Here is a 13138-nt window from a genome sequence, read left to right on the forward strand (position 1 = left end):
TATTCTGTCTGTAAGAAACTTGCCTCATAGGCAATGACATCCAGAGACTGAAAATGAAAGGATGGATAGTGATATTCCAAGAAAACGGAATCTGAAAGTAAGCAGAAGTAGCTGTTCTTACACTGGACAAAGCAGATGCTGCCCCAGCCAAAATGAAGTGAAAGGGATAAAAAAGGACATTACATGTTAATAAAGGGTATAATCCATTAAGAACATACAATGATTGTATATGTATGCAATGAATACTGGTGCCTCCGATTTCATAAAAGAAACACTGCAGAACACAAAGAGACAGATAGGTCCAGATACAAAAACAGTGGATGACTTCAATACCCAATTCTCATCAAAGGATACACCATCCTGCTCCTGCTACTCCTCAAGAAATAAACTTCAGAGTTAAACTGCTCTATAGATCAAATGAACTTAAGAAACATCTGCAGAATATCCCACCCAACAGCTGTGGAATACAAATTCTTCTCAGCATTCAATGAAGCTTTCTACAAAATAGATCACATTTTAGGACACAAAGCAAGTCTTATCAAATACAAGTCTTAAAAGCAACTGAAATAATTTGTCATCTTTTCAGACCATGATGGAATAAAATTAAAAAGCAAAAGCAAAAGACATGGAGATTTAGCAATATGCTTTTGAATGATAGGAATCAGGGGCAAAATTAAAATGTTCCTAAAATCAAGTGAAAATGAAAACACAACTTACCAGAATCATTGGTACATAGCAGAGGCAGTTCTAAGAAGGAAGTTTATAGCTATGAGTGCCTAGATAAAAATCAGAGAGATCTTAAATAACCTAATGATGCATCTCAAGCTCGCAGAAAACCAAGAACAAGCTAAACCCAAAATTCATAAGTGAAAAGAAATGTAATAATAATCAGGATTAAAATTAATAAAATAATGATGAAAAGAACAACACAAATGCTCAATGAAACAAAGAGTTAGTTCTTTGAAAAGGTAAATAAGATTAAGAAACTCTTAGCCAAATTAGCCAAAAGAAACAGAGAAAAGACCTAAATTAACAAAATTAGAGACAGAAAAGGAAATATTACAATAGATACTACTGGAATCCAGAGGAGCATTAGGGTATATTTTGAAAACTTATGCTGCGATAAATTATAAAATCTGGAAAAATGTACACATTTTTAAACACACATGTGACCTACCATAATTGAATCAATAGGATATAAACAACCTAAACAAATCTAAAATGAATAATGAGACTAAAGCAGTAGTAAAGAGTCTCCCAGTAAGGAAAAAGTCCAGAATCAGAAGGATTCATTGCTGGATCCTATCAGACCTTTAAAGAATAACCGACATCAATGCTCCTCAAACTATTCCATAAAATAGAAAGTGAAGAAACACTTCCAAACTTATTTGATGAAGCCCATATTACCCTTATACTAAAACTAGATAAGGATAAAATAAAAAAATAAAACTATACATCAATTTCTTTGATGAACATAGATGCAAAAATCCTCAATAAGATTCTTATAAACAGAACTGACAACACATTAAAAGAATCATGCACCATGATCAAGTTGGTTTCATTCCAGGGAAACAAGGATGGTTCAATGTACACAAACCAATGAACACAATATAACACATAAATAGAATCAAAAACAAAAACCTCAATAGATGCAGAAAAATCCTTTAACAAAATTCAACATCTCTTCATGATAAAAGCCCTGAAGAAACTAGGAATGGAAGGGACAAACCTCAACAAATTAAAGGCCATATACAACAAACCTAGTGCTAACATTACACCAGATGGGGCAAAACTGAAAGCATTTCCTCTGAAATCAAGACTATGACAGGGTGTTTACTCTCTCTACTCTTATTCAATATAGCTTGAATTCTTAGCCAGAGCATTAACTCAAGAGAGAAATAAAAGGCATACAAATAGGAAAGAAGAGGGGTTGGAGATTTAGCTCAGTGGAAGAGCGCTTGCCTGGCAAGTGTAAGGCCCTGAGTTCGGTCCCCAGCACCGGAAAAAAAAAAAAAAAAAACAAATAGGAAAGAAGAAATCAAATTATCCGTATTTGCAGATGATACAATCCTATATTTAAAAGACCCTAAAGACTCCACCAAAAAACTTAGATCTGATGAACACTTTCAGTGAAGGAGCAGGATACAAAATCAACATATAAAAATCAGTAGCTTTTAAAAAAAAAAAAGCAAGTTAAGAATCATAAAAGGAGTACAGTTGCTGTTGTCCTAGGACTAGGCAGGGATAACAAGACATTTCAGCAGAGGACAGATGAAGGAAGGGATGATTGGAGGGAAGAATTATAAGGGTGAGAGGTTTCTATTTTTGCCAATTTTAGTTATGTTAATTTTTTTACCTAATTAACTAGAAGAATGAAAAGCATCATAAAATTAAACATAAATGCAAATAAATGAAACTCATGCTATTGAATTCATAACCACACAAAGTAAAAACTTAATTCAAACAGCTGAATATACCCTTTGTGGAAAGTATTCTAAGGACAGAATACAATAACATCCTAGTATTAAAATAGTGAAACTATTTTATGTATAAGATAAGGCAAATGAGTTAGTATATTGATCTTTTTGAGAATCAGAATTTTCTCTGTGGAAAGAGGAAGATTACAAAAAAAAAAAAACTGTAGCTTTTCTCTATACCATTAAAGAACAGGCTGAGAAAAACAAAATCTGGAAAACAATCCCATTCACAATACCATCAAATAAATAAACCTAACCAAGGAGGCGAAAGACCTCTCCAATGAAAACTGTAAAACACTAAAGATACTGGAAGATGAAAAAACCTCCCATGTCCACGGCTTAGCATAATTGATAACATGAAAATGGTCACGTTAGTGAAAACAGTCTACAGATTCGATGCAATCCCCATCACAATTCCAATGACATCCTTCACAGAACTAAAAAATGCAGCCACAAAATTCTGAATAGCCAAAGCAATTCTGAATAAATAGAGTAATGCTGGAGATACTGCAATACCTGATTCTGAATTATACTGCAGGGCCATAGTAACAAAAACAAAGGAATAGGATACATCAATTCAAAGAAAACATCGATTCTCTTTCTGTAAGAACTTATTCTAACAGATTTAGCCTAAAATATATCCTTGGCAGAATTACATGAACTCACAAATGTCTCATGGGCCAAGACCTGAGTTTCAAGGTCCTTGGGCATTTTCCCATCACATTCAATTCCCATGTAGGGAATTAGGAAGCACCCAAGCTGATTTGGAAGCAGTCATCAGGTGTGAAAAGAGGGGGAGAGGTAGAATCAGGATTCAGTAGAAGCTTCTTCATTATCCCTGCTGTAGGATCTGATCTTATAAGTGGCTCCCTGGCCATTTTCAGGGTTAAAGAATGTTAAAGGTGGAATGATATTTTGCATACAAGGAAACCAAGACCCAAGGAGATAAAATAGCTAGCTCAAGTCATGAAAACAAATCTGGGACTAGGATTCAGGACTTTTGGCTTCCATCCAGCACTCTTTACCCTACCCAATGAGGCTGTGCTGCTGCCTATATTTCATTCCACTGAAATCTGCATCCTCCACCAAACACATCCATCTGTGCATCCATCTATTCATCTACACATCCCTGACTTTGTATTTCCCAACTACAGATCAGTAAGAACTCTGAGCATCTGCCTGAGACACACCTGTTACCACATCTCCTGGGGTGGCTTTGTTCCAGTCCACAATCACAAATGAGTGGCAGCCTTCCATAGCGACCACAGTGATGTTGCGAGGGGTATGCTGAGGAGGCAGGTCATTCTTTGTCAGGTCACTTGGAATGATTTCATCCAGGCTGTCCACTTGAAAATGGTCCAGAGCATCAGTCAGAGAGCATGGGGCTGATGGGTCTTTACTTAGGTATGTCACATATGGAGCTAGAAAAGAACAGAGGTATCCAATCAGATTGCCGAAGGCTTCTTCTGGAGACAAAATCACACGGTGTGCTTCATGGAATCAGATCTCACCATCAGCCTCTCCCTGCTACACAGAGTTCCACAACCATCAGCCCCAATGCCAACTCAAAAGCCCATCTCTTCCTCTCTTTAATGAATCCATGTGTTTATAGCTTTTAGTCTGGTGGCTGCAAAAGATCCTATTGCCCCATCGACATTCATGTGTCCTCCAAGTGATTTTGAAAAATCCCTACACTATAATTCAGTGTAAATATGAGCCTGCAGCATTCCGCCATTCCTGTGCCCAGACATTTGGAAAAGTGTGAGTCATGCCTACCCAACAGCTAACTAGCACACTCTCATCACAATTCATTCCCTTGACTACCTTGGGACCTGAAAAAAAAAATCCACTGATCAAGATGATGACTCAAGCCTCAACCTGAGGTAGCCATTCCTAGAACCCGTAACCATCTGGGATATCTGCATAAGGCCAGGCCCAAGCAGCTCTCCACAACATTTCTGCTCAGTCTGATAGCAGCTACTCGTGTTTATGGACATGCTGAAGTTCTTCTTACCCATGTTACTTCAGTGGCTACAAGGGGCCTGGAGATAGAGCAGGATGTGAGCTGATACTTCTGTCATGCCTAAACTTCCTGAGGTAGAGAGTATGCCCACAAGTAAGGGCTAAACAGGGCACTCCACCTCCAGCCCACAGATCTTTTTATTTTATCTTGCCCTATAAGAAGTCTGGTAATTCCTAGAGTCCAAGGCATTTTTGCTGCCAAGTGCTCGTTCTTAGGGGCTGTTAGAACTGAATGCAGTTTTTAGCTCCTCCATACCCCTAGTTAGTATAAAGCAAGCCCTTCCCAATGGATCTCATCAGGAAGCTTTATAGATTATAGACTTAAGAAAATAGCCAGCCAACGGTCAGCCTTTCAGTCTTCAGAAGAGCTCTGTAGAAGAATGATAACAGCACTAAAACCATTTCCACTTCTGCTGTGGAATTCATTGTAGGGAGAAAAGTGAGAGCATTTGGTGAACTCAGCCAGGCAACTGCACGCGTGAGCAAGCATTGGCATTGACCTTCAGAATGCTCCCTCAGATGAATATTCTCGCTCTTCAAGTAGGTGTGGTCTAGATACTCAATCACCGCTTCTCGGCTGGCAAGATGTCCCTGCTTATGGCAGGACATTTGTTTGGATACAGAAAAGTGTGATATTAATTTAAGCTGTTGCTTGTCTCTACTTACTAACATATTAATCCAACTGTCTCATTAGTGAAGGTCATTAAGAGCATGGGAAAGAAGAGTTGGGAAGAGAGTGAAACAGAGTGTAGCTACACAGTCTCCTATTTCAATTGCTTTAATTATTGAGAAAAAATGAAATTCTAGATCCCAGATCCTTGAGGCTAGTGAAAGTTTTATAGGAAATAACTGAAGAAAACCAGATTTGGTTCTGTATCTATCTGTTCTGGTGACTCTGCTCAGTAAGCTTGTTAACCCTTTAGGAAGAATTGAAGAAACCATGTATAGTTAAGGCCTAGTGATAAATCTTGTCTTAGAAAAAAATCTGGCCACATTAAAAATAAATGTTTCCTGCTGACAATTTCTAAGTGTTTCTCACTCTTTTGCAGAAAGCAAAGTCATGTGCATGTAAACAAGACTGACTCGTTAAATTACCCCAAAATGGAAACTTCACTCTGGGAAAACTTCTCAAAACGCACAGCCTTAGCTGTGGCTAGGCTAGGCCAAGAGATTAGTTATGCTCTTCTTCAGATGAGCTCAGGCACATTCGGGTGGTATGGCTGTAGTAGTTATGCTCTTCTTCAAAGGGCAAAAATTATAGAGCCACGTTTCTCTGATTAAGGAAGTTATATTTACCAACAAATCGTTTCTTTCCAGCCAGATCAAATTCTTCCTCAGGGAAGGAACTGACAGTGCCTTCCTCTTGGATGACCTTCGGTGTGGCAACAGTGGTTGAAGGCACGATGGTGGCTGGTGGCCTCCGCGTGGTCCCAAATTCATAATCTGAAAAGGCAGGGAAGCTTTGGAGTTGGGCACTTCCAGAAAAGGGGCACTGTTTGCAGTCAACAGATTCTTTCTTTAGATTCAAGTGTAGACTCAAACGCACAACACACACACTAAACGAATCGCTAGGCCTAAACAACTTGTTTCTACTAACCATTTCTCTCCATTTCAGTCCCCTCAGAAAAGCAGCTGCAGATAAAAAGAGAGGAAGAGAAAAAAGAAACACATATGTCCACAAAAATGAGGTTTTAGGATCAGAGCTTGGGAGACCCTTAGGCCTCACCACCCAGGTTAACCTGCTCATGTTACTGACCCAAGGCTGTCTCGACCTGCATAATTTTCCCTTTTAGACCGGTAAAGATCACAACAGAAAATACCCGAGTCCTTTTTTTTTTTTTTTTTTTCTCTCTCTTTTTTCTGGTAAGGAGGATGGGATTAATACTTTAAAGAGAACTAATCTTTTAACATTTAAAAAAGAAAATAAAGGCTGGCTTCCCCTTTCAATTATTCAAAGATAAGAAAGCCCTGAATATTTTCCAAGGTGCTAAGAAGTCTTCCTTAGCTTCCTGACAACTGCGGCTTTTCTAAACCAGTCTTTGTTTGAAATCTGCAGTGGATTAAGCCACTACATCAAACTTGATTATGAATAAATACAGCATCAAAGATAGCATTGTTCACAGAGTTGTGATTTAAGACAATTTGGACTATGGATTTTAGCAGGGCGGGGTGTGCATTCTGAGAACATCCTGAGCTCAGGTGTCAAAGACCCTGCTAGGGGGGGACAAGATTCCCATGTGAACTTGGGAACTGCAGAGGCGACTTACAGAACACACAAGACAGCCCCAGGGTCCGAAGAATAGTGACAGCATCAGTTTTACTGAGAGACTCTTCCAGATGCTGCTAGAGGCATTTTGTATTCTTGAACTTACTATACTTGGAAAGATTCTATGATTCTTCTCATAGAATTAACACACCTAATAATTAGAAAAGGAGAGGAAAGGAAAAAGAGAGAACCAGGGAGGAGGCCTGGGTGCTATTAAGCCAAAAGATTTTGCAAGTAGAGGAGAAGCCTGGACAGTAGCAGCTTCAGAATTTCTTCAGTGGAAAGACCTGGGAGAGACTTGTTTGGAAGCTGCATTTGTGTGTTAAACATGCTGTTTTTCTTTAAATCAAATATGCATTTGGGGGTGACTTGGAACGGGGTGATGGTTATAATCACTGGCCTGAAGAAAACTTCAATCAAGATCACTCACTTTTAATTAAAATAAGCTCCTCGGATGGGGAAAGAAATTGGGCAAGTGTTTTAGAATCTGCTTTTACCTTCATCATACACAACATAGGCCTCTTCCGTGGGTGTAGCTGTGTCCATCTCCAGGCCTGAGAAGTCATCTTGGGAGGGAGAGGACAGAGAGGTGATCAGTACTGTGGTTTTCTCAGTGTGGTGTCAGGTTGGGCCCCAGGGCAGAGCCATTCATTCACCTGAACGGGCTCAGGTAAACAAGCCACTGAGGCCAATGACTCTTCACTTTTCCAGAAGGAAGACCACCAAAACCCCAAAAGGAAACCTAGGCATTCTTTACTTTGGGTTGAGAAAGGGCAATCAAATGCCCTCTGACCAGAAGCAAACACCTCGCTCTAAGTTCCCAGAGTTCTCTCTACTGCCCTCCTACTACCTTCTCCCACTTCTCAATTTACCTTCCCATCTCTCAGGCAAAGACACCAACGCTCCAAGAGGGTTTATAAAGAGTTTGGAGTCACACCTCTGGTGAATGACAGAATTGGAACTTCAAGCAACTTGGTTCCAAAGACTACGTACTTTATATTTCATAAAACTGCCTCTACTTTTTAAAAGTTGAACTAACCAATCCAGTTATTTGTAAACCTTAAGATGCTCTATTTGAGTCATCATTCCACAGTGGATGATTTTGACATTTTTTATTGTGAAGAAATCACTAACCATTATCAAGAAACATTCCAATATAATGATTCTATTAGCCATTTTGGTGCTAAAATAAACTCCAGCAACTTCTTAAGTTGGCTGCCCAGCCCTTCTATGAACTACAATGTGAAGCCACAGCCACCACTCAGTGGTCTTTGAGATGCTCCATTGCTTGTCACGCTCTTGACACGATGACCTGTCTCTACCCTGTGTGTTCTGATGGGGCAATGTTAACAAGAGACAAGTTGTAGATGACCCAGGCCTCTGGGGCAAAATGGTCATTTTTCATGAAAAACTGTTCAACAGGATTTGATTTTTCAGTACGTCATTCCAATGTCAATAAGCCTGAATCCAAGACAAATTACTTCTGGGATGGGTCAAATCAGTTTTCAGGTTCACACTCACTGAAGTTTGGAGTTATTTTGCCATTGATTCCAGGCCTACTATTTTCTTTCTCTTGCCAATTTAACTTTTAGGAACATAATATTACTTTTCCTGATTATCATTTCAGTCTCATTTCCTTTCATTACATTTATTTGGGTCAAAAATGAATAAATTGTGCAATTTTTGCCTCCCAGGGTAAGTAAGAAAAGGGAAAAGTGTATCATTCCCTTCATGGCTTCCTGGTGTTTAGGATAATTCTTTGAGATGATTAAATACTTGGTGTATACAGTAGGTCACAGAAATGATGCTTTTACCTGAAAACTGAGATCACTTCTTGAGATGAGTGACAGTTAAAGCCTCTGGCATATGTGAACACCCTACTGAGTAACTTAAAACTTTTGTTTAAGACCAGATAAACACAGGCAAATTTTTCTAAATCAGCACCATCTTGACTAAGAATAACTTCCAGATGTAATAAAGTATATTTATAATTTTTTGTTAGAAAAGCTGACCACCTGATTCTGCCCCACCTGAAGACATTCAGAACCATTTGGAGCTTTGAAAAACTGGACGTTTTATAAGTCAACCTGGCATCTATGTCAAAAGCTTGAACTGATTCATAAAAGTAGCTATCATGGTAATGTACCATGGTATTCTCTTAAGCAGTTTATTCATGGTAATGAAAAAAATGAGTGCAAAATGTCATCAAAGAATTAGGGCCTGAGCTCTAGAGATACTAAAAAATATGAAAAAAGCTTCATTCTCCGTAGAAATTTAGAGAAGAGGTAGATGACAGCCACCGGAACTGTCACTTCCATATCGTATAGTGGGTCCAGCTCAAGTGAATTTCTATTATTCTCTTTGTATTTTCTGTCAGGAGAGTGAGTCATGAGAGGGAAGAACTGTTTTCCATATGACTGATGCTTTTCTGCAACATGCAACCAGGTCATCGTACAAATTCTTGAATGTTCAGCTGACTTATAACATTTCCAAATATATACAATTTCCTCAGGTGCACTGTAGAAAGAGAACCTGAAAAAAGAACAGAGATCATGGTGTTTTACTTCCCAGTAAGAAAGAGGAGGATGCCTACATCCCACACTGATGATACCCAGATACCATAAGGAATTAGAGCAAAAGTCACTCTCACCTACAAGGAGTTTATTATCTAATGGAGAAGTCAGTCATAGCAAAAAATAAAAAACTCTGTGTGTGTGTGTGTGTGTGTGTGTGACAGAGAGAGAGAATAAGTGCAATAATACACAGCAAACAAGCATACAGCACACATCTATGTCTATAGGAAAGTACAGCATCCACAACAAATGAGGAAATGCCACAAGTACTGCATGAATTAGTGGAATGACTGAGTGCCCCAAGGGTATTCCTAGAACATTACTTGAAAGCAGTGTTTCAAAGGGAAGAAGGGGGCACCATTTAACCAATGGAGCCAAAACGCTCAGATTTGAAAAGCTGTTTTTAAAACTGAAGGAGTACAAATGAAATGTTAGGGCCTTGCAAATGGAATGGTCAGCTAAAGGGGGTGAGGTGTGGTCAGCTGAAGGGGGTGAGGTGTGGATGCTTGGGAAGGGCCCCTCACTGATACACATCACTGACCACTAATGCTGGTTCAAGTCATAGTCACAATATACACAATAAACACTTCAGGCTGTTAGGCTGGCAAGTGCCTCGGCCAAGGTGCTGCTTTGCAAATCTTGCTTGTGTAGGCAAGGTGCCCCAGCATTCATGAAACACTTTGTGGGCTGAACTACATGCAGTACAGTGAAAGAATAGGTGTATGAGAGAAACACTAAGGTAAGAGGCAGAGTTAGGGGCAGGGACAGGACACAGGTGGCTCTGTGGGTTACATGTGGAAGGAGTCCTGAGTCGGTCCTTTCTCTGTCAGGGGAGCCTTCCTGGGAGCATCTCTTCTACAAATATCATTGCAGAACTAGCGAATGCACGTTTGCACATTGAGTCTACTACAAGGCACTCAGCCAAGAAACATCAAGTGTATTTTTATGGATGGTGCACAGGCTTTTCTCAAGCAATTTGACTTGGCTATTTGCAAATCTCAAGTCATCTTTGGAACCAAAAACTTGTATGAGGTTCACTTCCTCTGCTTCTTTCTGTTATTAATCCTCGAGTGTCACATTCCAATGACAATAAAGCAGGGACTACACTGTGCATTCCAGAAGCAAGCACAGTGTTTTAATTCCCAGTAATTTCATAGTAATATTGAATAAAGGTGTCTGGTTCACAGTAACATTGAATAAAGGTGTGTTGAGGTGAACATCCAGGTAGGAGGCAAGGGCAGCCTGCTATAAGAAACCCAGTATGGAATAACATGAGTGTTAGGTTGCTGGGGCCAGCTTTGAGATGGAGAGAAAAAAGCAACTCCAAGAGGAACAAAAAAGAAAAAGAACAATGCTAACAGTAAGAGGCAGGAAGACACATTGCGAGTGATAAATATGCCTGTGGCCCTGACAGCTGGTGATGGTTTCACAATGACCCTAAACTCATTGAGTTGTACACGTTAAACATGTATAGCTTGTTATAAGTTAATCATACCCCAATAAAATGGCTTAAAAATTAAAAGATAAAAATAAGTATGATTAGAATAAATTTAAGAAAGAAGTGAAATGATTACTATAGTTGCTAGTAAAACAAATTTTTAAAAAGAAGATAAGCCACATAGAAAGTATTTGTAAAATAATAGCATACACTCACTAAAATATTATATGAGCATATGTTGCTATTACCAACTTTAATTTTCCCCAGAGTTTTGTTTATGCTTGTCTTTAAAATTCTCCCTGGAAGTAAATGATTCTTTGACTTGAACTGGGGAATTAGAAGAATGCATGTAAGTAAAGTAAAATGTATACGTACATATCATGATTTGCAAGAAGAGAAACAAATGCCAAGAAAGGCTACTGACTTTCATGCCAAATTAAAGTTAAAAAAAAGCAAATGAAAATAACATGCCTTTTACTAAGAGATAGCATAGATAAATGAGACCTCATAAAACTAAAAAGCTTCTGTTCATCAAAAGAAATGGTCTCTAAACTGAAGAGAACACCCACAGAGTAGGAGAAAATATTTGCCAGCTACACATCAGACAAAGGACTGATAACCAGAATATATAGGGAAGTTAAAAAATTAAATTCTCCTAAAACTAATGAACCAATAAAGAAATGGGCAAGTGAACTAAACAGAACTTTCTCAAAAGAAGAAATTCAAATGGCCAAAAAACACATGAAAAAATGCTCACCATCTCTAGCAATAAAGGAAATGCAAATTAAAACCACACTAAGATTCCACCTCACCCCTGTTAGAATAGCCATCATCAGCAACACCACCAACAACAGGTGTTGGCGAGGATGCGGGGGAAAAAGGAACCCTCTTACACTGTTGGTGGGAATGTAGACTAGTACAACCACTCTGGAAAAAAATTTGGAGGCTACTTTAAAAGCTAAGCATTGATCTACCATTTGATCCAGCAATACCACTCTTGGGGATATACCCAAAAGACTGTGACACAGGTTACTCCAGAGGCACCTGCACACCCATGTTTATTGCAGCACTATTCACAATAGCCAAGTTATGGAAACAGCCAAGATGCCCCACCACTGATGAATGGATCAAGAAAATGTAGTATCTATACACAATGGAATTTTATGCAGCCATGAAGAAGAACGAAATGTTATCATTCGCTGGTAAATGGATGGAATTGGAGAACATCATTCTGAGTGAGGTTAGCCTGGCCCAAAAGACCAAAAATCGTATGTTCTCCCTCATATGTGGACATTAGATCAAGGGCAAACACAACAATGGGATTGGACTTTGAGCACATGATAAAAGCGAGAGCACACAAGGGAGGGGTGAGGATAGGTAAGACACCTAAAAAATTAGCTAGCAGTTGTTGCCCTCAGCGCAGAGAAACTAAAGCAGATACCTTAAAAGCAACTGAGGCCAATAGGAGAAGGAGACCAGGAACTAGAGAAAAGGTGAGATCAAGAAGAATTAACCTAGAAGGTAACACACACACACAGGAAATCAATGTGAGTCAATGCCCTGTATAGCTATCCTTATCTCAACTAGCAAAAACCCTTGTTCCTTCCTATTATTGCTTATATTCTCTCTACAACAAAATTAGAGATAAGGGCAGAATAGTTTCTGCTGGGTATTGAGGGGGTGGGGGGGAGAGGGAGGGCTCAGAATGGGTGGTAAGGGAGGGGGTGGGGGCAGGGGGGAGAAATGACCCAAGCGTTGTATGCACATATGAATAATAAAACAATAAAAAGAGTTAACATATAAGGTTAACAAAAAAAGAAAGAAAAGAACATGCCTTTTAAAAACAGACAAAATAAAATAACAGTATTTAAAAATCAAATTGTAAATAATCACTTTTCATTTACAACCAATTATCAGTTTTAATTATACTTCTATTAAAAACACATTAATGTGTGCAGAAGAAAAAAAGTAATTTTAATACTAAAAGTTCAAGTTTATACTCACTGGATGAACAGCGTAAGGATTTTCTCCCTAGGGATCCTCTTCCTAAGCATGTATTTCCTTGTTCTTTGACATGAAGGTTTTGGATATGTGGAATTTTGCTCTTTGTTTGGCATTTTTCCATGAAAAGAACAGCTTCAAACCAAATGCTCCCTCTGAATACAGCATTCATCCTGAAGTTCGCTGGGTTTATCGCAGTCAGTCGTGCTTTGTAAGAGCTCCAGGCATGCAAGTGACCCCTGAAAGGAAGGGTGTGCACGCTGCACTAGCCTAAGAAGACATAAGCCAGAGAGCTGACACTGCCACTCATTCAACCTGCAGGAAAGAAGGAGTTTATCTCCATCTTGTCTGATGCAGATGG

At 39.1% G+C, this 13138-nt stretch overlaps 1 protein-coding gene across 5 annotated transcripts in view; it reads right to left on the reverse strand.

Moving 5' to 3' along the window:
• Window positions 1-13138, reverse strand: part of Fndc1 (fibronectin type III domain containing 1) — an 89384-nt gene that overhangs the window by 15882 nt on the left and 60364 nt on the right. For 4 of the 5 annotated variants that reach the window (XM_074071194.1, XM_074071176.1, XM_074071184.1 and 1 more), the window contains 3 exons: window positions 7263-7331; window positions 5796-5942; window positions 3668-3898 (listed from right to left, as the gene is read on the reverse strand). In XM_074071194.1, the coding sequence (XP_073927295.1) occupies window positions 3668-3898; window positions 5796-5942; window positions 7263-7331 (447 nt within the window). Of the gene's footprint in view, window positions 1-3667; window positions 3899-5795; window positions 5943-6096; window positions 6132-7262; window positions 7332-13138 lie in introns of those variants that run through there. The other variant, XM_074071202.1, reaches the window with a different exon arrangement.

The sequence above is a fragment of the Castor canadensis genome, chromosome 1 (assembly GCF_047511655.1).
Source record: "Castor canadensis chromosome 1, mCasCan1.hap1v2, whole genome shotgun sequence".
Classification (NCBI taxonomy): Eukaryota; Metazoa; Chordata; class Mammalia; order Rodentia; family Castoridae; genus Castor; species Castor canadensis.